Genomic DNA, 27,622 nt, shown 5'->3' on the forward strand with positions numbered 1-27,622 from the left:
AAAAGACAGAGTTTCCAAACCACTGGGATCTTCTGTCAGACCCTTCCTGCAGTCTGATCTGTTTTTAAGGCTCATCAAAGACAGTAAGATCAGAGATCCTTGGTTCATGTGCAGCACAGAGTAACCCCCCCCCCCCACCCTCTGGTTGGTCCCAGCAGTCAGCCAGCTGTGTATGATGGCTTAACTCCTGAACTGTCCCCCTTTGAGGGGGGAGAGTCTGAAAGAGCCTTAAAGCCAAACTGATGATCTGTGGAATAAATGAACCATTGAATCCATCTAACAAAATAGTTTCCAACACTTTGAATAGTGTCCCACTCAGAAAATGGGCCCCTGATGTTCTATGGGGCCTTATCTTTAATCAGTGGCACTAACAGGACAGATAATACAGAGTCTGGTCAGAACCATGACACATACAAGCAGGAAAACAACAGCTGATCTCAGAGCAGCTCATATGACATTATAGTCTGGGAGTCATTACTCTCAGTATCATCCACCATATATGGATCACTGGGAACACAGTTAGACTGGGAGCTGGAATGTTTACACCACAGCTCTGCTATAGGATCTGGTCCAGAGAGTCCACCCACTGTGTATGGGATCAGGACTTTACCATTTTATGGGCTCTGACTTCTTTACTGAAGTCCAGTATGACGTCATGATCAGATCCTGATCACAGGCCGTGTTACATTTGACATCTGCCCTTACAGGTATTGATACATGTCAAATATTTGTCCTTTCTGCAGACAGAGACCAGGGTCTCCAGGATCCAGCTGTCTGTCTATGAAGAGAGGCCTGTCCAAAGATCTTCCTACAAGCTTCCGTCCTGAACCTGGACCCTCAGACCCACAGTAAGAGCCTGTTTCTACTCTAAACTGAAGATGATTCAGATATTAGACAGATTTGAAGGAACCAGGTAGATACCAGGGACCAGAGTCCTAAAACTCTGTGTTCACACAAAGACAGGATTTTGCAAACACACTGTGTTCAAAAAGGTTCTAAAGCAGAGAGTGTAAACCCCCAGTCCAGAGACCTCCTACAGCTGGAGGTTCTCCAGGCGACTGCATGTGTCCAACTACAGACCTGGATGGATTCATGCAGGTCCAGAAAACACAAATGACAACCTGTGACCTTTGACCTCTACACAAATGTCTTCACAGAGAGAAGAACAGTGGAATTTCTGTGGAGGAGCTCCGGTCCTGTCAGAGCCGCACTGTCCAAAGTAAGACTGTCCATCTGTCTGCAGATGTCCTGGTCTCTGAAAACAGGACGTCTTGTTTCATCCTGTGGTTGTTCTCTCACACAGCATCGACATTTAAGATGATTAGAAACGTCACAAAAACCTTTTCTGTCCTCAGATTCTTTCTCTAGTCTCACAGTGTTTCTTGTCTTCCAGTGGACTTTGGTCTGCAAGAGGTTTTAGATCAGCACAAGACCAGTCTGAGGACGAGATGTGAACGTGTGACTGAAGGACCTGATCCAACAGGAAGTGGAGCCCTCCTCAACAGGATCTACACTGAGCTCTACATCACAGAGGGACTGAGTGAAGAGATTAATACCCAACATGAGGTCAGGCAGCTGGAGACCACTTCCAAGACAGAGACCCTCGATGACACTCCAATCAAGTGCCACGAGGTCTTTAAAGCCTCCCCTGACAAGCAGAGACCCATCAGAGTGGTTCTGACCAACGGCGTCGCTGGTGTTGGAAAAACCTTCTCAGTGCAGAAGTTCAGTCTGGACTGGGCAGAGGGCTCAGAAAACCAAGACGTCAGTCTGCTGGTCCTGCTTTCATTCAGGGAGCTGAACCTGATCAAAGATGAGCAGATCAGTCTTCTCAGGCTGCTCCATGTTTTCCATCCAACATTACAGAAGGTCACAGCAGAGCAGCTGGCTGTCTGTAAAGTTCTGTTCATCTTTGACGGCTTGGATGAAAGCAGACTTTCACTGGATTTCACCAACAGAAAGGTGGTGTCTGATGTCACACAGGAGGCCTCGGTCAACGAGCTGCTGACAAACCTCATCCAGGGGAATCTGCTTCCCTCGGCTCTGGTCTGGGTAACTTCCCGACCCGCGGCGGCCAATCGGATCCCTCCTACGTGTGTGGACAGGCTGACGGAAGTCCGAGGCTTCACTGACGCCCAGAAGGACGAGTACTTCAGGAGGAGGTCCAGGGATGAAGAGCTGTCCAGCAGAATCATCTCACACATCAAGGCATCCAGGAGCCTCCACATCATGTGTCAAATCCCAGTCTTCTGCTGGATCACTGCTACAGTTCTGGAGCACATGTTGACCACAGAGCAGAGAGGAGAGCTGCCCAAGACCCTGACTGACCTGTACTCACACTTCCTGCTGGTTCAGACAAACAGGAAGAAACACAAGTACCATGAGGGACATGAGACGAGTCCACGGCAGCTGACAAAGGCTGACAGGAAAGTTCTTCAGAAGTTGGGGAGGCTGGCGTTTGAACAGCTGGAGAAAGGAAACATCCTGTTCTACCAAGAAGACCTGGAGCAGTGTGGTCTGGATGTCCCAGAGGCCCCGGTGTACTCAGGAGTCTGTACAGAGATCTTCAAAAGAGAGAGTGTGATCTTCCAGAAATCAGTCTACTGCTTTGTTCATCTGAGTGTTCAGGAGTTTCTGGCTGCAGTCTACATGGTCCACTGTTACACCGACAAGAAGACACAGGTACTGGAGAAGTTCTTGGGGGAAAAGTACAAAGAGAAGAGGAAAGAATATATGTCTCTCTCTCCTGTCCTGTCACTGTATGATGATGATAGTGTCCTGGACATTAACTATTACCCATCTCTGGATGACTTCCTGTTCAGAGCCATGGACAAATCCCTGAAAAGTAAAAGTGGCCACCTGGACCTCTTTGTCCGCTTCCTTCATGGCCTCTGTCTGGAGTCCAACCAGAGAGTCTTAGGAAACCTGCTGGGTCAGACAGAGACCAGTCCAGGAACCATCCAGAGAGCCATCAACAACCTGAAGAAGATGAACAGAGATGATATCTCTCCTGACAGAAGCATCAACATCTTCCACTGTCTGATGGAGCTGAATGACCACTCAGTCCATCAGGAGATCCAAGAGTTCCTGAAGTCAGGGAACAGATCAGAGAAGAGACTCTCTAGGATCCAGTGCTCAGCTCTGGCCTACATGCTACAGATGTCAGAGGAGGTTCTGGATGAGTTGGACCTGAAGAAGTACAACATATCAGACGAGGGACGATGGAGACTGATTCCAGCTGTGAGGAACTGCAGAAAGGCTAAGTAAGTCCAGATGTGCCCAAGTGAAAAAAATCTATTTTTGTATATTTTCTAAAAGTATATTGAGTATAGTTTTGAAATACTTTGAAATACTTGAAGTTGTGTTAAAATGAAACCAGTGAAGTTGCTGGAAGCTGCAGTATAAATCTGCTTTAGTACATGAAAAACCTATTTTTCACGTATTATTGGGTACTTTTGCTGCCCAAAATACTACACTACTGTTAAAATATACATGAAACATTTGAAGTTGACTTGTTGCAAATGTCCAAAATCTATAGTGACATTAAACTGACAGTGTATTACTAATAGACTTTGAGCCAAAGTAAATGTACTTGAAATATACTCTGAACTCATTTGAACTATGTATGAAATACAATAGAATGAGGTTTGAAATGTGAAAAAAGTATGCAAAGTATATTTTTCCAAGTATTTGAGTATTTGTTGTGAAAATGAGCCACTGACTTTGTGTTAAATTGCAACCAAGTTGAACATATTGCATTAAAATCCAATCCAATGATGTTGGACTAAAAGCACTACTTCCTGTTAGCATGTTCTCAAATGCTCTTACTTTGAAAAGTCCAGTGCACTTTGAAGACGTTCTAAAAGGATTGAAAATAATCGGAACTCCTACACAAAGTCCAAAACCCGTCAGTCCAACAAATATTGATTTGAACTCTAACACTATTCAATCCAGCCATTTAAGGGCTTTGGAACAAAACAAGTCATTCAAGGTAACAACAATAACAATAAACAGGAACAACAGTTTGTGTTTTCTATTAGTGAGGTCAAAGCATTATTTGGCTGCACCACTATGGGACTAACATGGATTTTAGTGATCTTCAGGATTCTGCATAGTTCTCCGAAGAATTCTGTCCAAACATCCAAAATACATGAAGTAAACATGTAGTATGAAAGAGTATTTTGAAGTGAAACTTTGTCCACAGGAATTAGACCACTTCCAAGAGTCCACTTTCCCACAGCCAGGAACACATACATTGTGTACTTTAAATAAGTCTACTGAAATAGAGCTCAAGTTAAATGGAGGCATAGTATTATATTTGGAAGAGAATGAGACAATTTGAAGTAAAAACACAAACCATGAACAGACTTTTGGAAAATATCACTAAATATACTTCAAAATCTGTTGAAAGTAAAGTGCACTTTGAAGAAATCTGCTAAATGACTAATGAAGTAATGAGATCATTTCAATATACTTTGCAAACATTGACTTTGAATCTGCTTTTTTTATATTAATAACAGCTTTTCTAATATATGTGTCCTCACAGACTTTCTTACTCTAGACTCTCAGAGACTCACTGTGAAGTCGTGGCCTCAGCTCTGAAGTCCAACCCCTCCCATCTGACAGAACTGGACCTGAGTGGAAACGACCTGCAGGATCCAGCAGTGCAGCAGCTGTGTGGTGGACTGCAGAGTCCACACTGTAGACTGGAGACTCTGAGGTCAGTTGAGTGACTGTTATTATTGTAGATCTTAGATGTTGAATCCACAACTAAAGCTCCTGTGAATGTTGGTTGTTCCATTCAGTGTTTTCATTGTTCTTCTATTCTCAGCAGACTAAGAATGATTCCTTCAGTTTCACTTCATTTCACTGAGCTGTCTTCAATAATGTGTGTTCACTCATATTGAATAGTCATATTAATAATGATGTGTTTCTTTCTATAGAAGCTTTGAAGAACAGAGTGTCCCAAAAATGTCATCTGTCAGGAAGTTGTTCTGAATCCTTTGTGTTTCTAAACAAACTGTGGAAACAGTCCAAAGCTGAAACTGTTTCAACTGAAACTGTCCAGTGTTTGTCCAAGTTTGGATCCCAATAATATGTCAATATTGGACCAGACTAATATCTGACCTGATCCTCCTGAGAGCCAGAAGGAAAAAGGTTGGAATATTTCCATTTTGGAATAGAAGTGAAGACTTTGGGCCGTGAGAAACAAAGTCCTCTTTCTTTTTGGGGAAGAACACGTCCCTGTAGTGGACATTGGGTCTTGCTTTGTCCCAAAAACCACACAATAAGCATCAGTTTGCTGACGATAATGTTGGATTTTCTCTGCATTTCTATCTGATTTTTCTCACTTGATGAAACTCAGAGAAACATATGACACAGTCAGTTGTCAACAATCTATGAATGGGATTCCAAAGCTTGTGTTTAGTGGCCAATGGCACAGTGGGGATCAGTCCCAACACAAGGACATGATCTGGTCTGTGCATTGGGACTGGGCCATTAGAAAGCAGTTGTCAGCCTGTTGTCATTGCCAAGGCCTCAAATCCTGATGCTGTGTGAAGAAGCTTTGAGTAGTTTTTGTTCCTGAACTGAAGCCAGCAGCTTTTGGTCCTGACACTGTCCACCCAGTTTGTTCCCTGATCCAAATCTCATTGTGAAGAACAAATCCACAGTGTCTGTATAAAGTTGATCCCATAGAAATGAAAGCACATGTGGAGCACAGAGACACACAGATGAAATCATGTGTCCAGGTGGTTGAGCTGTGTTTAGTGTCTGAGCTGCTGCTGCTGCTGCTGCTGCTGCTTTACCTCTGTGCTGTGCTGAGGCTGCAGCCAATAAAGCCAGAGAAGAAGATGCAGAGAGGGAAGAGACAGGAGACAGGAGAGCCTGGGGGAGCTTCCTTGGCTCAGATAGAATAAGGAGGAACAATTCAATGCATTGTTTTGCTGCACTTTGGAACTGGGTCAACAAACTTTAAGCAGGAAACTTTAAAGCTGCACAGTGACAGTATGAGCCATCAACTAGATTGATTCTGCTGTTGGCTGGAAAGCAGCTTCTCTTCCCATGTGCTGACAATAATATCATGATATAGTCAGACTATTATTACTATTATTCTGACTGTTCTCATATTATTCTTCTCATTATTATCATTCTACATTTCCCTTCAGGGATTAATCAAGTTGATCTCATCTCATTATTCTAATGAAAAGAAGAAGAATTGTCATCATCATCATCACCATCCTCATTGTCATCAACATCAGTGTCACATTGGATCTCCTTCTTTGCTTCTTTATTCAGGTTGAGGAGCTGCTGGTTGTCAGAGACCAGCTGTGGTTATCTGGTCTCAGCTCTGAAGTCCAACCCCTCCCATCTGAGACACCTGGACCTGAGCTGGAACGACCTGAAGGATTCAGGAGTGCAGCAGCTGTGTGGTGGACTGCAGAGTCCAGACTGTAGACTGGAGACTCTGAGGTCAGTTCACTGACTGTTTGTTCCTATTGTAGATCTTTAGTGTTGAATTATTGTTTGAACTCAGTGTTTGCACAGACATAACTTCTATTGAAGTTGATTTTCTTTTCCTGTCTTTGGATTTTTCTGAGGCTAAATTCAGTCTTTAGTCCCAAATGACTGAGTCTCACAGAAAGTTGGTCTCATTGTGTCTAAAGAGTCACATGTGTCAGCAGAAAATCCTCTGAACTAATATTTGTTGGAAATGGATCCAGTTTCTTTGATGCAGTAGAAATATTTCTTTGATCATTGATATTGATGGTTGAGAACACACACAGACAGGTGTGTTTCCATCACTTCAGAGGACATTCCATTGACTTCCATTGATTTCCTGGAGACAAAGCCAAACCAGAAGCACTACTTGGTGAACCCTAAGCACAAGCTGAACCTCAACTTCCAGACAGCTTCTTCCACAGAGAAATCCAAACAGGTCCTGTACTAGATTATTGGCCCCTTTTTAGATAATGATGCCATTGGATTTGGAGCAGGTGGTTGACCTTGGACTCACCTGTTGGGAGTCCCAGTTAGTGCAGCCTAATAATCCCTCATTCAGTCAGTTGAAATGGACAAAGTCCTGTGAGGACCCTCTGGTCCCAACATGTAAGAAACAGTAGATCAGTTGACAGACAAAGCATTACCTTGATCCATGTTGCTATTGGACCTTGATCTGTTGTCCAGTGGCCTCGGGTTCCACAGAACCCGACTCTATGGAAACTTTAGTGCCAAAGAGGAACAGTGTGTCAGTTGTGTGGAAATATTTTGGCTTTAAAGAAAGAAGATGCTGCGTGGCGTCAAAACCTGCCTTGCTACTGTTGCTGCCTCATGGGCCAAGACTAGCAAGGCTAAAAGGCCGAGCACCACTGTGTCAAATGAACCAATCCCACCCAACATGACCAGATGTTGGAAAGTTTAACTCCATATGAATCGAATTGAAAACATCACATGGAAATTCCTGTTTCTCACAATAACTTTGAATTAAAGTCAGAGATTTTTCATCTTTCTGCACTTTCTTCTTCATGTTAATGTGACATCAATTCACACCTCAGCTAATTTCATCATAACAGCCTGGATGGACCAGTTTCTATTGACACTTGTGTTGTATTTATAATATTGTGTTGTTCTATTCACTGTCCATGTTTGTTCAATAAGAAAACAGGAAGCTGGTCTTTGCTTCTTCATTCAGGTTGGAGAACTGCAGGTTGTCAGAGACCAGCTGTGGTTATCTGGTCTCAGCTCTGAAGTCCAACCCCTCCCATCTGAGACACCTGGACCTGGGCTGGAACAAGAACCTGCAGGATCCAGCAGTGCAGCAGCTGTGTGGTGGACTGCAGAGTCCAGACTGTAGACTGGAGACTCTGAGGTCAGACCCCATGTTTAGGTTGTGTGCTGAGATGAATGTGATGTGAAAGTTGTGCTGACACTAAACTGCAGACATGAGGCTGATATTAGACTGATCCACACTGAGGATCTTCATGGGAAAGGCTGTTTTCCCTCTCAGAGAAATGTGGCTGCACAACATGAGTTTGTATAGATGGAGCCACAGGTGGAGCTGGCAGAGTTTCAGAGCTGAAGTCACTCCGTCTTTATTGAAGCAGCAGCATGTTGGCATTCATATTAATGACAGCTCTTTGTCCCTTTTTGGATGGGACTGCTTTGAACCTGCATCCTGTTGGCTTCAGCTGTTTGGAGTTTCCACTTTCTAAACTTCTACTTTCTAAACCTTCTTCAGCTCTGAACACATTCTGAAACATTCAACACTTTCAAGAGGAACTTTGGTTTCTAACGTCACATCTTTGCTTCTTTATTCAGGTTGGAGAACTGCAGTTTGTCAAAGACCAGCTGTGGTTATCTGGTCTCAGCTCTGAAGTCCAACCCCTCCCATCTGAGAGAACTGGACCTGAGTGGGAACAACCTGCAGGATCCAGGAGTGCAAAAGCTGTGTGATCTTGTCCAGAGTCCAGACTGTAGCCTGCAGACTCTGAGGTCAGTAGAGGGCTGGAGTCAGTCCATGGTGCTTTCAGCAGGATTGGACTAAACCCAGTCAGTATCAAAGCAAAGATCCAGGATTTCCTGTAAAGCTCCAACCTTCTAAGTGAAGCTGTGAGAGGAGAACAGGGACAGGCTTCAGGATTGGACAGAAAGACAGAGAGAGAGACAACAGTCAGCCAATCAGATCAGCCAGAAGCTTGTTGTGATCATGTGTTTGAGTTGATGTGAAGACGACTGTTGCTGATGAAGTGAGTTTCTGTGACCTCTGGTTTCTGACCTCTGCTCTCTCTGCTTCTCTCTGCAGGTGGGAGTGATGGTCTTCGTAAAGCTGGATCTGAGTCTGGATCTACATGAAAACCTGGACTTTGGTCTCTCCAGTTGTTGTTGCTCACTTGTATTAACTTTATCAGCTGGTTATTGGTTATTAACTAGTTTTTTCTACAGGACAAAAACAGAGAAACAGTCAGCAAAAGTCTTTAAAGTGCATTTTTTGTCATGAAGGAAGTACCAAGTGTTAAACCAGGTTGGTTATAGAAGGTTTCCATCTGTCCAGGTCTTAAAGCAGCAGTCAAAATGAATGACAGGCTGACATGTGAGGAGGATGAGGGGGGACAGAAGGAAAAGGCCCAGTCTCAGCGGCTCCCTGATCCCTCTGATCTAAAACAGGCTTAGATCAGAACCCTGGGCTTCTTCAGCAGGTTTTTCAAATCCTGTTTAATTCTTCTCCTCATTGTCCAGTTTAATATAAAGCCACTTTGTTTGAATCCAGCACAGTCCAATAGTCCTGAAGGTATTTATAGGACGTCACTGTCATTGATCAGTTTCTTCAGCTCACACTATAAATGTGGCTCAGTCAGTCTATGTTTTCTACTTGATTTTTTCAGCTTCAGCAAATAACCTACTTTCTATCTGCTGTGCACAGAGGACTGAACCTGGAGTTTCTGATCAACACACCTTTGGTTACTGCATCACATCTTCATCCTTCTCTTCTTCTACCTCTCACCCACTTCTTCTTCTTCTTCTTCTGTGGTGGTGGTGGTGAGGCCTTTCTCTGAGCTGCTGGAGGAAAAACTGGCAGAAAACCCGGATTAGCTCATTTTCCTGTAACTGTTTTATTCTGAAAGTGTTTTCCCTTTGGAGATAAAAGGTTTATCATTGAGGCTTTTATTTTGAAATGACATTCTGTATTTTTGTTTATCCTGTTTTTTTTTTTTTTCATTCATTCTTCGGAGAGATCACGTGTCTACATTTGTGTTGTACATATACCAGGGTCCTTTCATCTTTGATTCAAGGCCCTTTTAAAGTCTTTGTAAATAAACAGACATAGATACAGGTCCTTGAAAGTACTTGGATTTATTTTGTGCAAGAAGTTTTCTGTAAAAAACTATTTCTCCAACCCTTCATGGCCATACATTACAATACACACGTACTAACTTGGTTGATCCACGTTAGTTACGTGTATTAAACTACTACGATGGTCCCTGAACGTTTCAGACTCACCATGAAACAGGCAAAAATAGGCTGAAACTGCTGAAACGTGATGCCTGGAAAATGCAAGTTTCCAGATATTTGGCTCAGCAAAGAAGATTAGAAAGAAAGTCTGGCAGAGATCCAAAGGACCATCACTTGTCCAGGTCCAGAGCCTGTTGTAAACCTGTCAAAGTGGAGGGAGAAGCAGCTGGATCTACACACAAGATGGCACTTGGGGAGTCGGAAACAGGTCGGTCCATAGAAATGTTGATTGAATGTTGGCTGCCAGCTGTTTTTAGCTCTTATTGAAATGTGAGTCCTGAAGGCTGTTGAGTTGATGTGGAGACATTTGCACCAGCTCTGCAATCGACACTCCAGTCACATCACGTTCATTTATATGGCGCCTTATACAACACGTTGATTTAAAGAAGCGGGTCTTAAAGTGTGGTACGGGTCCCAGTAGTGGTACTCCGGCTCCCTCTAGTGGTACACAGAGGAATCACTAAATTAAATATCAGTTCCTGTTAAAACAACACATTGTCATTGAATCTTTGAGTATTTTTGTCCATTGAAGTACAGGACAGTTTTTTATTGAACTTTCAGGTCCAAGTCATTTTAATGGAATCATTCATTCACAATATAGGCTCTACTGAATATTCTTCAGTTTAATGCCAAACAGAAATTTGACCAATAGAATATCAGCCCTCTGTCATATGGCTAACAAGAAATGCAACAAATGCTTTTTTGCATAGTTGAGTTTGACACATGAAACAGTGGATCTTAACGTAACACCATTTAACCTTGTTCTCACTTGAAATGTGTCCCCACATTAAGGCCTGGAATTTCAGGGGATTGGACCTGGAAAGTCCTTGACAGGTCCTTGAATCTGAAGTTAACCAAGGTGTGGGAACCCTGTTTATAAAGCTGGATGTGGACCTGAGTCTGGACCTGGACCTGAGTCTAAAGCAGAAATCTGGGACTAACCCTTAGTTGCTCACCACAACTGTTGTTGCTACAAATCCCGTTCATGTTGTTCTGAGTGTAATGTAAAGATGATGATTTTAACCTTTGACCCTTTTGAGGCTGAGATTAAAACTAGGAGGGGCTAGAAACTAAATTTAGATCAGACCAGATTATTGATGAGATGGGGCTGGGTTTAGGACTAGAGGGGACTAGATTTAGGACCACAGGAGATCAGGCACAGGGTTTGTGGGTAAACAAAGACCAGATTGTGGCTGCAGAAAAGCCTCCAGAGGATCAGAGGAAATAACTGATGTTTCAGTGTTTGTCTCCTGGTTCAGGCTCCAGTTTGATGTAGAACAGGATTTAGTCTTTATCTGGATCCACTTTAGCTTCCACACAGACCTCACTAGTCTGAGTTCTGTCTGTAGAACATACAACTGTAATTCAGAATATTTCTGTTTTGTAAGACAACATGAAATCATCCTTTTGTTGTGCGACCTTTATCCTGGTTCAGGTTGTGACAACACTTTAAAGTCATATTGTCTGCACTTTTTAACCCCAAATCTGGGTTTTATCTGTCCACATGTCATGGACCATCAATCTGTGGAGATTCTCAGTCGTCCAGGGGAAGTTATCTAGAGGTCGAGTCCTGGCAACTGGACTTTTCTGTGTCAAGATAAACTGGAGGTTCCAGTCCAGCTTTTTCTCAGACTGATGAAGCACCTTGGATGGGCGGTGAAACGTTTCGACCTAAAAACTCAAAGTCCAGTTGCCAGGACTCGACCTCTAGATATGTACCATAACTCAAGAATCACTAATTACTGGAAACCAGTGTTGCCAACTCGTCAGTAAGAACAGTAGCTATTGGCTGTCCCAGAAGTCGTCAGGTGACGTCATCACCTAATTTGCATAATGTCGTGGCCCGTGCTGTAATTGTGATGGACGCTTTGACCAACTTCAGACATGGAAAGAAAGAGACAACTGTGATTCTTTATAAGAAATAAGGGACAGAATAAGGGACCGTCCAAATATTTGTCCTGGGCCATATGATGGAGGACGACGGCCTGCAGTTAATAAGTTCTCAGAAATAATTACATTTGTCTTGCTTCACCTATTTATCTCCATCCTCTAGAAAGAATTGAATGTCATCAAAATGTCATCAGGCTGAGTAAATTGTACCATTATAGAAATGTGACTGCACAAGGAACGTAGTAATTTAGGAGGTGAAAATACTGTGAAGGTTCATACATGGGCCTACAAAAGGCAGGAAGTTCATCAGAGGAATCATCATGAAGAAACTATAACAGCTGAACGTCTATGAAACGTCAGTCCATAAAGCATTTTAAACAAAGGCACTTAGCTACATTTGGAAACTACATTTTATTGGAACCATGAAGGAACGAAAATGCTGATTTTTCAATGAATAAAAACTTAGAGAGTGTGGGCTGCTTCTGGATTTGGATCTGCTTCAATAATGAGGTCCAAGTTTAAGAACCCGTTAGGAGTCAAACTGTGTTTTATTGGGCTGAACTCTGTTTTAAGTCGTGTTTCCTCGTTAAGAACTCAGGTATTTGTTTTCCAAAGGCTGCTGGTTGTTAAGAAAAGCTTTATAGACTGATCCTCATGGTGGAATGAGGTTTTAGGGAGGACCACTGGATGTTTGGTGTTGAATTCACATGTAAATATAAAACACATGGGACCTGTTCAGTCTAAGTGCCAGGGACAGATCGTCACTATGAGACTGGATGTCATCATTCCAAATACCGAAGTGAAACGACAAGAGGGCAGAAGACAGAACTTGGACGAAAAGCGTCAAAGTATCTTTTAGAAGGTTGGTATCATTTAGGGCAGCGCCAGCATCCTAACTGAAGTGATGCATCGAAGGACTTTTGATGGACTGTGGTCCATAAATAAGTCCATACTATTGAAAACAGTCCATCATCTTATTAAACTGCTAGTCATTTAAACAAACTACTGGGAATGTGGTACCATATTGATTGAGGCTGGGAAATACAACCTTTAAGCCATTTGGCTCTAAGAGCTGCAATACAAGATTCAAAACCTGTGGCTTCTAAACCCCCATTTTCATAGGAAATACTCGGGGTCCACAGGGACTTTGGGCAGTAACAGGCTTTGACCCTCTTATCGCGATGCTTTGGTCGAAACGGGGATTTTCCAGTAAATCGCGTGGGGCGAAGCAGTCTGACCTCACCCCTTCAAAGTAAAGGTCGCCTCTATTTTTAAAAGATTTTAAAATAAAGAATGGCATCAAAATGCCCAGAATGCACCGCGGTGAAGTGTCTCTGGCTGAGACCTTCTGTTTATTTATTTCCGGTCCCCTCCGCCCCCACCGAAGTATTTTCAGACGTATAGAGACGAGGCGAGGCTTTTATTGTCAAGGAGCTGGACAGGAAGTGTGGACGTGTAGCGGGAGCAGCCTTAGATTGAACGCAGGGTAAGTCCGACTCTTATTTTCTTTATGGTTTCACTGTCCGAGGCTCCAGTTCAGGGTCCAGGTGGACTGTAGGAGCTGGACTATGCGCTGGTCTGGTCCGTGGTCTGAGGGGCAGCAGTTTTTATATATTGAGGATTTTTGCTCAGTAGTTTCTGTGAAAGGTGAAAGTCCGAGTCGTGTTGAAGAGCTGTCGTCCTGTTTCCTGTGAGTTTCTGGAGACGACAGCTCTGGGACCTTTCTGGGAAAAGGGCGTCAGAAACAAAAAGTAGATCCAGCCTGGACTTTAGTTTGACTGACGGAAACTTGGCTCATATTGACCTGATCAGGAATCAATAAGCGAATCGATAAAGAATCGGGCCAATAGGCAGAATCAATACTGGTCCTGGTCTCAGTTCCCATCCCTACTTATACACAACATTTAGGTATTTGTCTTGTAGTATTAGGTGGAGTACTTTAGAGTAAATAGTCACATTGTGTGTGTTGCTGTGTTGGATTTAATTCATGTTGTCCACTTGTTGGTACCTGGACCCTCAGAGTACCATCTGCTGGGACCATGTCCTGGCCTTTGTTGTGTAGTGGGCTTGGGGTCCTGGTTGGACTGGTCTTTCTGCAAATAAAAGGACTGGAGTGTAATGTGAGTACTAACTAACAGCATGTCCGTGTGGCTGGACTTCCTGTTTTGTGATTTTGTCACTGTGTCACTTGAATGGCCTGGTTCAGAAACGTTGAAACTTCCTGTCTGTGAGCATTTGTGGATTCAGGGCTCCATAAACAGTCAATTGATCAGTGATTGATGTGAAATCAATAAAACCATGTTTGTGTTTGCAGAGGTCAGTACCACAGACAGAGACCAGAGTGTCCAGGATCCAGCTGTCTGTGTGTGAAGAGGGACCGGTCCAGACCTGATCCTGTGGCCTTCAGTCCTGAACTCAGACCCTGAGACTGTTTGTCAGTGAGTCAGCGACTGTTTCTTCCTTTTTTACAGCCACAGTTCGATTGTGATTGTGCTTGTTTGTTAAAGAGCTGCTGACAGTTGCAGATCCATCTCAGCCAGCTCAGAATAAAACCCATTGTCCAGTGTGTATTCAGGGAAATACTGGCCCCATCAGGGCCCTGGATTCAGGTCCACACATGTTCCACATACATGTGGTTCCACATACATGTGCATATGTATAGGGGCTCTAAGAACAGAGCCAGAGTCTGAGCCAAAGTCCCAGTTTCTTCTGTTTGAAGGGACATATTTCTAGTTAGTTTCAAAAAGTGAAGCAAAAAGATGCAAAACAACAACAAAGAAATGAACAATGAGCATAAAACGACACCAAATGCCTTGAGATTCAGTCAGTGGGACAGGAAACAAAGAACCACAGCTGTTGTTTCTTCTTTGGACTGAAATATGATGGAACAGTTTCATTTGCCATCAGTGGATCGACTGATGTTTCTGCTGTGATCTGTAGTTTTCCTGAGTTGAAGTCCCTCCAGCTGCAGCTCCAGATGTTCTGGCTCCATCTAGTGGCTGAAACAAACAACAACACTTGGTCAGGCTGAAACTCTGAGCTCAGACATTTTCCACCTGACAGAGCTGAGAGGAGATCTGGCCACGATTCAGATTTTTCCTGCATACAGGCAGAAATTAAAACTCTGCAAACCTGTTTGAACGACATCAAAGAAGTGGACCAGTGAGGCTGCGGGGGAACTTTAGGAGTGTCTGGACTGTACAAACTGGGATGTTTTTAGGTTGCCACCAACAGTCTGGATGAGTACACAGACACTGTGACGTCCTACATTAACTTCTGTGAGGACAGCGTCATTCCATCACACACCAGGGTGAGTTATAACAACGACAAACCCTGGTTCACAGATAAATTCAAACAGCTCAGGTCAGAGAAAGAGGCTGCATTCAGAAGTGGGGGACAGAAAAAATATCAGGAGGCCAAGTACAGACTTAGCGAGCAGGTGAGAAGAGCTAAATCAGTGTATGGTGGGAGGATGGAACAGCAATTCTCAGCCAACAACTCTGCCTCTGTCTGGAAAGGGCTTAAGGCGATCACCAACTACAAGCCTAGAGCCCCCCCACTCTGTGAACAACCTGAGCCTGGCCAACAGTCTGAATTAGTAGACGATGGGGCAGACCTGACCTCCCCACTCCTCCCCCCACCAGCCATTGACCAGCAACAGCCCCATGTCCATTTCCATGGCTGGATCACTTACACAGCTCCACACCTGCACCCCCCTCCCCTCATCCCTCACACTTCTCTCCATCAAAGAGACAGATGGGAAAAGGCCGTTCAAACGACTAAACCCCCACAAGGCTACTCTGTCTCCCCCTCCAATCTGAAGCACTGTGCCAGTCAGCTGTCCCCAGTGTTCACAGACATTTTTAACACCTCACTGGAGACCTGCCATGTACCAGCCTGCTTCAAGACCTCAGCCATTGTCCCAGTCCCCAAAAAGACAATGATCACAGGACTTAATGATTACAGACCCGTCGCCCTGACTTCTGTGGTCCTGAAGTCTTTTAAGCGCCTCGTCCTTGTCCTACCTCAAGGACATTACAGACCCTCTCCTGGATCCCCTACAGTTTGCCTACAGAGCCAACAGATCGGTGGATGACGCTGTGAATATGGCCCAGCTGAATGTGCCTGACTCCGTGTGCAGCTGGATCATGGACTTGTATGTCATCCACTCTGCTGAGAATGTGATCGGCTGCAGTGTCCCATCTCTCCAGGAGCTGTATGTCTCCAGCCAACCTCTCTCATCCCGGACAAGAACTCTTTCAGTCCTTCCCCTCTGGCAAGAGACTCCGGTCCATCAGGACCAGGACCACACCCCATAATAACAGTTTCTTACCCCTATATGACCCACACACCCTAAACTAGTCAGTGACTTTTCACTTTAACCTTCTTAAACTGCACTACACTTCACACACTCTTCACTTCTCTGTATATACATAGTATTATTTTATTTTTATTCTTTTTTCTAGTTTATTCTAAAACTGTGTCCATACTCCATATCTGTATATACAGTATGTTTGCACCAGACACCAAGACAAATTCCTAGTACTGTAAAGTGTTCTTTGCTGTACCTGGCAATAAAACTGATTCTGATTCTGAACATCTGTTTCTTTGTAACAGCAATGACCAGTGACAAATACAAAGGAGCAAGCAATATCGACCCTACCACTAAGATCGATGTGGAGAACCTGACTGACAAAAGGGACATCATGTGTTGTAAGTCAATTTCTGTGCATTGTGTGACATTACAGTTAAGCTACAAAACAGTAGAGGAGTTCAAACCTCCAGCAAAGCTGCACAATCCACCAGATTTGTCAACAGATACATAATTTAAGGAGAAAACATTGCAACATTGATTGACACTGGGCTTGATTTGTGGAAAACTTAATTCTTGGGTTGAAATAATTGGCATCATTACCAGCTTTTATGTGGGCTAATTATACAGAATTATTCCACATAAAATATCATTACTTAGAATAACTGGTTGTGGTTGTAAAGATTCAGAATTCTCACAGTGCGAATACGTATGGTGTTTGGTCACAGCATGTTAACTGTTTCAAAATAACAGAAAAGGTCAGATGATAATCTGTTCATACTGATTTTTATTGAATCATATTTTCATTTGTATCGCATCATAGACCAAAATGCACTGACGTGCAGAGTTGTGGAAACTACAGAGGAATAAAGCTGATGAGTCACACAATGAAGTTATGGGAAAGAGTAGTGGAGGCTAGGCTGAGGTCAGAAGTGAGCATTTGTGAGCAGCAGTATGGTTTCATGCCAAGAAAGAGAACCACAGATGCAATATTTGCTTTGAGAATGCTGATGGAGAAGTACAGAGAAGGCCAGAAGGAGCTGCATTGTGTCTTTGTAGATTTGGAAAAAGCGTATGACAGGGTGCTGAGAGAGGAGCTGTGGTTTGTATGAGGAAGTCAGGAGTGGCAGAGAAGTATGTTCGAGTGGTGCAGGACATGTATGAGAGCTGTAAGACAGTGGTGAGGTGTGCTGTAGGGGTGACAGAGGAGTTCAAGGTGGAGGTGGGACTGCACCAAGGATCGGCTTTGAGCACCTTCTTGTTTGCTGTGGTGATGGACAGGCTGACAGATGAGGTTAGACAGGAATCTCTGTGGACCATGATGTTTGATGACATCACTACAGAGAGCAGGGAGCAGGTGGAGGAAAATCTAGAGAGGTGGAGGGCTCGCAAAATCGCTAGCCCGACGTCCCGGGGCTATTGTGTCTTCCAGTCGGGCTACCCAAATCTTTCTCAGCCCTGCCCGTCTGGGACCAGAAATTTTAGAAAAGACCCCATCAGAACACATGAGAAATCTCTGCATCACAAGAAATGCATTGGTGCTCACTCTGCAGCATCTTTTCCAGAACAAACACCAATTGCAAAAAACATACTAAAGATTAACCAAGCACAACAAGAACTCCTGAAAAAGCTGTTCAGAACAGCATACTATGTTGCAAGAAGTGAACTACCATTGGCAAAATTTAGCAGTCTTCAAAAAGCAAATGGCCTAGAACTTGGTTCCACTTACCTCAATGACCATGCTTGCAGAGAGTCTATTGGAGCAATAGCACAAACTTCAAGAGACCAGACTGAAAAGGAAATTCAAGAAAGCAGGTTCTTATCCATTCTTGCAAATGGCAGTACAGACACTGGTATAATAGAACAGGAGTTGGTTCATGTCAGGTATGTAAAAGATAATGGTGACATTTCCACATACATGATCAAATGTCAGCCAGTCAAGGGGTCAAATGCTGCAGGTATTTTAGAGGCTATTGATGAAGCACTGAACACCATGGGTATCACAGAAGACACATGGAAAAAGAAAGTAGTGTGTGCAAATTTTGATGGTGCTGCAGTGATGATGGGTGAGTAAACAGGAGTAGCTGGGAGACTGAAACAGAGGATGCCCCACATCATAACAATCCACTGTGTGGCACACAAATTAGAGCTAGCCGTGCTGGATAGATACACTGAAAACCATCTTTAAGATGTACTACTACTCCCCAAAGAAGCAAAGAGAACTGACAGAAATAAGTGAACTGCTAAATGAGAAGCACACGGTGGCTTCCAAGCCGGCTGAGATGTCTGAAGGCTGTGGAAGAAAATTACACTCCCACTGTTGTTCATATGGAGAACATGGCAGGAGGAAGTGATGTCAAGTCAGGAGATGAAGACACAGAAATTTGTTCGCTTCCTGCATTTCATGTTGGACTACAGTACCATCTTATCGAAGTGCAGTACTGATTCTCAGCATGATAACCTAAACATCACACGAACAAATCACTTAGTTGAGAGCACCACGTCACGCTTACTCAGCCTGAAAACAAAACCAGGAGAATACCAGAAAATCTTGGACACGAAGTTCACAGTGAACGAAGATGGCAGCATTTGCTACTGTGGAGTTCAGCTCACAAAAAGTCAGTGACCTGCTAGAAGAGGTGAGAGCACAGACAAAGACACCTTTGGTGCAGAGATTCAGAAGAGTATTGACAACACAGTGAAGTACATGGACAACAGATTTAAAAATCTGTGTGAAAAGCCTCTCTCTTGTTTCAAGGTTTTTGACCCTTCCACTCTTCCCCGCCCCAGAGAAGACCTGGCAAACTATGGGGATGAAGAGGTGGATTATCTTGTCCCACATTTTGCCAGTTTGCTAGATGAGGAAGAGAGAGAGAAAATTTCACAAGAATGGATGGATCTAAAAATGTGGCTTGCAGAACACAGAGGTAGCAAGGTAGACTGCTTATACAGAGATCTCCTCTCAGAGAATCCAGTTGCTGGTGAAATTAATGCTGACACTTAGTCCGTCGACAGCCATCTGTGAGAGAGGATTTTCTTACATGAATCGAGTGAAGACAACACATCGTACCTCTCTGCAGCCTAAAACACTGAATGACTGCATGCAACTCTCCGTTAATGGGGAATCTGTTGAATCCTTTTGCCCTGATGAGTCAATTTGTTTCTGGATGTTTTCTTCAAGACACCTGTATGTATCGTAAAACCCCGACAATTACAAAGAGTAGTGAAGTGGATGCCAATGCACAGGAAGAGAAGGCTGACAAAGGAGATCCTATGCCCTCAACATCGAGTGGCATTTTTTCATCAGTGACTTCAGTTGAAATTTCAGATTCAGAATCTGACAGACTGATAAATGTTCTACACTGTTCTTAAAAGTTCATAGGAATTTCTGTTCACTTAGAAATATATATTTAAGTTGATTATTGTAATTTGACTAATTTATACAGTTGTAATTTGTGTTTTAACACATTTTTGATTGTTTTGTTTCCTTTACATTATTATACATTAAAAATAATCTCTCTTTTAGTCGGGCTACTTACATTTATTTTGGGCTACCAAAAACTGAAGAGTGTCTGCCCGAAGGGCTACCAGGGATTTTGAAATTTTGCGAGCCCTGAAGTGGAGGTTTGCTCTGGAAAGGAGAGGAATGAAGGTCAGCCACAGTAAAACAGAGAACATGTGTGTAAATGAGAGGGACTCAAGTAGAACGGTGAGGTTACAGGGACTAGAGGTGAAGAAGGTGGAGGATTTTAAGTACCTAGGGTCAACAGTCCAGAGCAACGGAGAGTGTGGAAAAGAAGTGAAGAGACGTGTGCAAGCAGGTTGGAACGGGTGCAGGAAAGTGTCAGGTGTGATGTGTGACAAAAGAGTGTCAGCAAGAATGAAAGGAAAGGTGGACAAGACAGTGGTGAGACCAGCAATGTTGTCTGGTTTAGAGACGGTGGCACTGAGACAAAGACAGGAGGCAGAGCTGGAGGTAGCAGAGCTGAAGATGTTGAGGTTCTCTCTGGGAGTGACGAGGATGGATAGGATCAGGAATGAGGACATCAGAGGGACAGCTCATGTTAGATGTTTTGGAGAAAAAGCCAGGGAAGCCAGATTGAGATGGTTTGGACATGTTCAGAGGAGGGACAGTGAATACATTGGTAAAAGGATGCTGAGGTTAGAGCTGCCAGGAAGGAGGCCTAGAGGAAGACCAAAGAGGGGGTTCTTGGATGTAGTGAAGGAGGACATGAGGATAGTTGGTGTGGGTGAGGAGGATACAGAGGATAGGGTTAAATGGAGGCAGATGATTGGCTGTGGAGACCCCTGAAGGAAGCAGCCCAGAGGAGGAGGAGAAGAAGATGGCATGAAGGACCAAAGAAACCTCCCTTACATATGCCATGATTACTAAAGACAAAACTTTTTATACCTCTGCATGAAGGTTAAAGAACAAAGCAAAACAAAAACCAAACAAACTAAAAAACTAATAGGCTGTTGCCTAGTGTATGATCTAAAATTGTCAATACTATAAATTATCCTATAAGCAAATTATTCATAAAAATACCAGCTTTTGATGCTGTGAAAAGAAAAATCACTGTATGTTCATTGTATTTATTGTGGTGAAAAGTAAACCTCATACAAAAGAATGTTTAAAAAATAGCAAGAAATGGAAGAAACATTTGGCCCAGATTTGCATATTTACAGTCTCTAAAACTGAAAATCTTTAATCAAGTTGCATGCATAGTGCATTTTGTTATATACCTACAAAATATAGAAAATATAATATCTATGTAGGTTAATGAGGGATTTGTTCAAGGATGAGTTATTAATGTGATGATCACTGTATGGGTGCACACTTTTGTCAAATGTAAATCTGGACAAAAAGTGATGGATCGTGTCTTTCTCCTTCTATCAGACACGTGTGATCTCACCCTGGACATAAACACAGCACACAAAGTCCTCAAAATATCTGAGGACAACAAAAAGGCAGAGTACACAACAAATGAGCACCCTTATCCGGACAAGCCAGAGCGGTTTGACTGGTGGGAACAGGTAGTGTGCAACGAGGGACTGACAGGGCGCCATTACTGGGAAGTGGAGTGGTCTGCATATGCTGACGTGGCTGTCATGTACAGAGGAATGCAAAGAAAAGGAGAAGGTAACAACACTGGTATTGGGTGGAATACACTGTCATGGAGCTTTCAACAAGGTAAAAATCTAAATGTGCACGATGCTATGCACAACAAAGTATACACACCCATCCAGGTTCCTTCTTTTCCAAAAATAGGAGTGTATCTGGATTGGTCTGCAGGCACTCTGTCCTTCTACAAAGTGTCCTCATACAAACTGAGTCACCTGTACACGTTTTACACCAAATTCACTGAGCCTCTTTATCCATGCTTCTTTGTTGGACAACAAAATTACATCTTCATCTGTCAGGTTGAATAACACCAACAACAGAACGTTGAGGATGTTTTTGTTAGTGTTTAAGAAAACAACCACAACATATGGCACTCTGAAACATAAATGGATTCAGGCAACAAGATGTCACAAAATCAGTCATTTCAATAAAATGACATCAATTCAAATTGGCCTCCTCTGAGCAACAGACTCTAAATTGTGTAAGTCAGTTCAAAACAACAATGTATTGTTCTGTAGTCCGACTAAACAACCTCTGAATGTATTTTCTCACCTGGTGGACTTTCTCACACATGAAACTTTCATTATTTTAGGAAACTACATAATTATGATGTAAATGTAAATGTGAGTTTCCATTTCCATTTGGGCTCTAGCTGTTCACATATAGATTCTTCATTAGATCCATTCATCAACAAATAACTTGACCACAAAGATTACTTACTTATGATTGGATGATTGGCTGACAAGTCTCCATTAACTCATGCTTGTGTGTGATTGCACCGATGTACTGATTATTATTTCTAAATAAAATTATTTTATGGTATCTGAATAAGAATTTTTAGAATTGAGAGAATACATCTGCTTTTTTGTGGCAAAGAAACTGTTTGTTTTACTGAATTTTCTTCTATTTTTTCTTTAATGATTTGTTTGTGTTGAGGTCTAACTATCATAGTGCATGGCATGTAGGACATGATGTTATTAGGTGTTGGTTAAAGAGTGTAGAAAAAAAATCAACATGCAGCATGAATTTGCATTTTATGAGAAGCATATTGGTCAAACTTTGAATAGCTTCGGTGCCTCTTGTTTATTTAGCAGTTTTTCTTTTTCTGAAACAATTTTCTTCTGCAGTTTATGTACTTCATATAGTGTATTCTTGCGAAATTAGGTGAAACAAAATAAGTACCATGAACTTTCTTAAAGGTTTTTTGTGTTTTTTTTTTTTTTTAAGTATCATCCTATTCAGTTCGTCTCGGCTGGTTGTTTTTCTCAGGCCAGTCTCTTTAGAAAAGATGTTTGTACGGGATTATTCTGGAGATGAGTTTATTTCAATTACCAACATTCATGCCAAAGGAGAAGCAGCCTGACATTCTTGGAAACATAACCTTTAATTAAAGAAAAATACTTGGGAAAAAAATCATGTAATGAAACAAACTTTTCTCAGTTTGTGTGGTGGCATCTGATTGTACTTTGGAGACGTTTTGACCTCAAACTCCAAACAAATTTTGATAACGCTTCCTTTTACAGTCCCCTAATTACTAAGAATTCACTTGGTAGATAACTTGGCGAAACATACAGTATGTGATGGGTAACTAACAAGTAGGTAAATACAGTGTAACTGCAGACGAAATACTAAGAAAAACCTCCATTGTTACCCATCAAGTACCTTTCAGTTGTAACTGGATTATGTTGGTAATAACTCAGATATATTTATACTAAGTAAAACACAACTATTTACTAGGTAAGTGAGCTGAGACTGGACTGTAAAAGAAAGTCTCATCTGTTTCCCAGAAACAGATTATAGCAGTTACCCACCCCAGTTGGAATAGTTTGAGGTTGTTATTGTGGAAACATTGTGGTCGTGGCTTGGTGCTGAAGTGCTAAGATGTGCACACACAAATATCCAACTTGATCTCATTTTACAAGAGCGTCATACTTCCTGTTTTGGTAACAAATGTACCTACTCAGCAACTACATTCAAGAAACATCACTGATAATGCATTGTACATGTATACATACAGGATTTGACAGAGATAATAGAGATTATTGTTGCACAAATTAAATTAACTGAAACACATTGGCAGTAAAATTACAAAATGTTGTCATTGAACGTATGTGGGATTTCTATAAATCTTCCTACTGTATATCAGTGATTCTAATCCAGAGTCCGTTTTATCATTAGATTGTATGTATTTTGTGGACTGGAGCTGTGGAGAATGAGTCTGTCTAGTTCTGTGATCAGTCTATTCATACACTGTCTGGTTAAAGCACCATTCTGTTGTAGAACCTGTTGGTCGTCTTCTCTCCTGAGGAAAAAATAAATAAAATAAAGTGGAGTCCTGAGTTGAGAACTGTGTGTTTGCATTTCTTTTTCTTTCTTTCTTTTCATGGTTACAAAAAGAGGTGGCAAGTAACATTCAATATTAAATATACTGAAGAACTGTGTGTGGGAACATTTCTCAGATAATGTTTCTGTTTAAATCCATTTTCTACTTTCATGACTTTTTCATATTTCATTCCAACTATGTAAACGTATGTGTTCAAATTATTTACTGAAAGCAGGTATCAGGCAGGTGATTTTCCAAGTCTTTAAACTTGTAAATTTGTGAGTCAAATATACTCAAATATTTGCCCCCCCCCCCCCCTGTCTTTTTGTTTGTTTGTTTGTTTTATCTTGGTCCTAATATGCCTTCATAAGGTAGAGCAATTAAATGAGAAATAATCAAAAAGAGAAGCAGCATAAGCTATCATATAATCACGCCAACATGCATAATATGGACCCTAGTGAAAAAAAAATGTAGTGTTGTGTGTCCAGAAGTGTAGTGCAGTGTCAGCAATGAATGACATGAACAGCATCCACATGTTTTACCTGTCACACACAGGTGAACTGTTGTACAGTGTCACAGGGAATGGTAAGAATGCTGTTTTTGGAGTGGACCTTATGCCAGCGCAGCAATGTTGCAGTAACGACAGCAGGATTATCGCTGGCTGTGTGTGTATAAACATGCACAATAAAAACATCAGTGATTAGAGAAATCTGAGTTTCATATCATGCAAAGACTCCACTCAGTTCCTTTCTGGGTGTCCACATGTGTGGACATGTGTCCACGACAGCAGGTGTGTCCATACATGTGGCAAAGTCGTTTCCCAGCCGACACATGACATCTTGATGCAGCTCCTTGGGCCAGGTTGAGACCATTTACTAATGCAGTTTTCAACAGGTGACTGTCTGCCGCATTATCAGGGTCATTTCCGGAATGTGCAGCGAATACAGTTTGCAGCTGGTGACTCCCCCTCTTTTTGTCTGGTATTATGAATCTCAGGCCGGAAGACTCTGAAAGAAAATGCAGCACACAGCAGCTTCATACAGGGTGTCCATCATGGTGATTTGTTGTGACCCTACATCAGAGTCTGAAGAACCTGCAACACACAGCTTCTACTTTATTGCCAACGTTTCTGTTTTGTCCTCATTGTCCTCATAGACATTATCGAACTTCTCATTAACAATCAGAGCTTACTTCTTCAGTACTGTCTTAATTTTCCATGTTTTCCACGTACGGGTCGTTTCCTTAATAAACCATATGGCTTCCCGAAGGAAGACTTACGTTTGTGATCCTCAGCCAGTGGGGTTTTCTCGTTGTTTCTTTTTGTTTTTTTAGGATTATTTTTCATCATCTGGCGTCTGTCCCTCAGACTCACTGGTCTCATTACCAGGAGAGATTACAAAGATCACATGACTACCTTGTCTCTTAAGGCTAACATACACACACCTAGGGCTTTTCTTAAATCAACACTTAACAGACATACACAAGAAATGATTCATAACACTGTACTCACTTATTAAATGAATGGAGCATCCACTGTCCGCCACCCGTTCTGACCTCAGGCGGGATTCCAGCCCTCCGTTTGTCGGAGCGGAATTTGACCACCATCGTTTCCTCCGGTCTAGAACAGGCGACAGTCAGAGGCATGTCCATCCCGTCCTCATCGCCAAACAGTCGTAGAAATTTCGTTGAGCTTATTCTCAAGAATAAACAAGTGTGATGAATCATCTCAGGTTTAATGACGTGCGCATGGAGAGAAGACTTACAGAATTCTGTCTTTCTGTTACAGATGCAGGGTTATATAGCTTGACAAAAAGGAGTGGACTCATATTGTCCGAGCTAGTCAGTATGGAGTCTTTCTGTTGGAGATCGTGAGAGAGGCGGCGTATTTCCTGCTTTAATTTGGTGATTTCATTGTTTGCTAGGCGGAGTAGTAGATTGGCATTGTCCGAGTTGGTATTGTCAGGTAGTGTTGGCGTTGTTGTTGTTGTTCTTGGTGTTGATGGCGTTGTAGGTGCCTCACTGATTGTGTCGGTCGCCATCTTGTCGGTCCACGTTTGGAAGAGGCTCTGGCCGCTTCAGCAGAATCCTCAATCTCAACACCTGGCTCAAGTCTGTCTCCCTGTCCTACAATCTCCATTTCGTCGACAACTTCAACCTCTTCTGGAACCGACCTGCCTTCTTTGCAGGAGATGGTCTGCATCCCAACCGCCTGGGCTCCCATATACTTTCCACCAACATTCAACATGCAGTTCACTGTACCCCACACGCTAACACTGGACAACCTGTCCATTCTGTCCCACAAGCCTGACTATCTGACTCCATACTACCAATCCCCTCCATCTGGTCATCCTCCCGACCTCAGCCGAGGAAACCTGGTATACGCCTGATCAACCACTCTGTTCTAGCTAACATCCCCAGACACATGGACTCTACACCTTTCCATAACACTCATTTTGGGCTACTTAACGTTCGCTCCCTCTCTCAAAAAGCATCCCTCATCTTTGACATTATTCTAAAACACAATCTCGACATCCTGTGCTTAACTGAAACCTGGCAGCAGCCCAACGACTTCACTGAACTTAATCAATCTATTCCTCCTGGTTTCACATATCTCACCCATCCACGCCTCTCGGGACGCGGTGGCGGCCTCGCCATACTGTTCAACCTTAAATACAAAATATCCATCCACCCCACTGTCACCTTTCAGTCCTTTGAAGCTCTCATAGCACGTATTCACGGTCACACACCAACCTTCTTGGCCACTATCTACCGCCCACCAAAACCCAACCCGACCTTCCTGGATGAACTGTCTGACCTCTTAGCCAACCTCATCTCTCTGTCAGCCAACATAATTCTTCTTGGTGATTTTAACATCCACTTCGACAATCCCAACAACACCACAACAAAAGACTTCATTTCCTGTCTGGACAGCTTTGGGCTCCAACAATACATCACCTCCCCAACACATTCTCTAGGCCACACCCTCGACTTAGTCTGCTGCTCTGGCGTCACAGCTCAGTCATGTTCTACCCTCGACACCTCCTTCTCCGACCACAAACTAGTCTGCTTTAACTCCAAACTACCTATCTTCAAAACCCACCTCTCCCGCACCATCACCTTCCGTAACTTAAAGAACATCGACCTCCCCTCCTTCACTGCTGCTCTCAACAACCTTTCATGTTCTAATTATACACCGTCCCTCTCCAACATGTTATCCAATTTCAACCGTGAGCTACGAAATCTACTCGACAACTTCGCCCCACTCAAAACTAGATCTGTATCCTTTACGCACTCTGCTCCGTGGTACACCCCCGAACTCCGCCTCCTCAAAACCCAAGCCCGTCGCCTTGAACGTCTCTTCAAAAAAACCGGTTCATCTACCCACAAGGACTTATACCTAAACCACATACTGAAGTACAAGCAAACCATTACCCAAACAAAATCTGACTTCTATGCCTCTCTTATTGTATCCGCCTCTGGCTCCACGCGTTCCCTCTTCTCCACTGTCAAAAATTTATTGGGCCCTCCCGATACTCCTCTCTTCCCCTCACTCTCCACCACCTTGTGCAATAACTTCCTGGATTTCTTCTCATCAAAAATCGAAAATATACACCAGCAATTTCCCCCCATCTGTGACACTGCGAACTGCCTCCACTGTACCCTACCCTGTCTATCAGTATCCTCCCCGCTTTCGAGTTTTATCATTCCACCCACCACCGTTATCTCTTCATTGATCCTCAAATCCAAACCCTCAACCTGTAAACTTGACCCCCTACCAACCAACCTCGTCAAGCTCTGTCTCCCCTCTCTCCTTCCTCATCTTACCCACATTATTCACACTTCCCTCAGTTCTGGTATCGTACCCCCATCACTCAAGACAGCCATCATCACACCAATCCTAAAAAAACCTGGCCTCGATCCTGCGAACCTTAACAACTTCCGCCCTATCTCCAATCTCCCGTTCCTC

At 42.9% G+C, this 27,622-nt stretch overlaps 3 protein-coding genes and 1 pseudogene across 3 annotated transcripts in view; 3 read left to right on the forward strand and 1 right to left on the reverse strand.

Annotated features, from left to right (window-relative positions):
- LOC113121849 (uncharacterized) overlaps positions 1-27,622 on the forward strand; it is a 1,077,549-nt gene that overhangs the window by 846,065 nt on the left and 203,862 nt on the right.
- Positions 1-27,622, reverse strand: part of LOC113121854 (uncharacterized) — a 957,344-nt pseudogene that overhangs the window by 680,877 nt on the left and 248,845 nt on the right.
- On the forward strand, positions 781-9,839 carry LOC113121876 (NLR family CARD domain-containing protein 3-like). Its single transcript, XM_026292730.1, has 6 exons — positions 781-820; positions 1,394-3,263; positions 4,547-4,720; positions 6,298-6,471; positions 8,317-8,490; positions 8,801-9,839. Exons 1-6 carry the CDS (start codon positions 781-783, stop codon positions 8,808-8,810), a joined length of 2,442 nt encoding a protein of 813 aa, XP_026148515.1. The 3' UTR covers positions 8,811-9,839.
- On the forward strand, positions 14,213-22,419 carry LOC113121916 (stonustoxin subunit beta-like). The gene is made up of 3 exons (XM_026292810.1): positions 14,213-14,336; positions 16,516-16,611; positions 21,108-22,419. The coding sequence occupies exons 2-3, from the start codon at positions 16,518-16,520 to the stop codon at positions 21,638-21,640; spliced, it is 627 nt and encodes a 208-aa protein (XP_026148595.1). The 5' UTR covers positions 14,213-14,336; positions 16,516-16,517; the 3' UTR covers positions 21,641-22,419.

This window comes from Mastacembelus armatus, chromosome 20 (genome assembly GCF_900324485.2).
Source record: "Mastacembelus armatus chromosome 20, fMasArm1.2, whole genome shotgun sequence".
Classification (NCBI taxonomy): Eukaryota; Metazoa; Chordata; class Actinopteri; order Synbranchiformes; family Mastacembelidae; genus Mastacembelus; species Mastacembelus armatus.

Excerpts from the sequence above, each read along its gene's own strand:
- LOC113121916 (XM_026292810.1), top strand. The coding sequence starts at position 16,518 with ATGACCAGTGACAAATACAAAGGAGCAAGCAATATCGACCCTACCACT. Across the intron at positions 16,612-21,107 it reads CAAAAGGGACATCATGTGTT|ACACGTGTGATCTCACCCTG; the intron begins GTAAGTCAATTT and ends TCCTTCTATCAG.
- LOC113121876 (XM_026292730.1), top strand. The coding sequence starts at position 781 with ATGAAGAGAGGCCTGTCCAAAGATCTTCCTACAAGCTTCC. Across the intron at positions 3,264-4,546 it reads AGGAACTGCAGAAAGGCTAA|ACTTTCTTACTCTAGACTCT; the intron begins GTAAGTCCAGAT and ends GTGTCCTCACAG. Across the intron at positions 6,472-8,316 it reads TGTAGACTGGAGACTCTGAG|GTTGGAGAACTGCAGTTTGT; the intron begins GTCAGTTCACTG and ends TTCTTTATTCAG.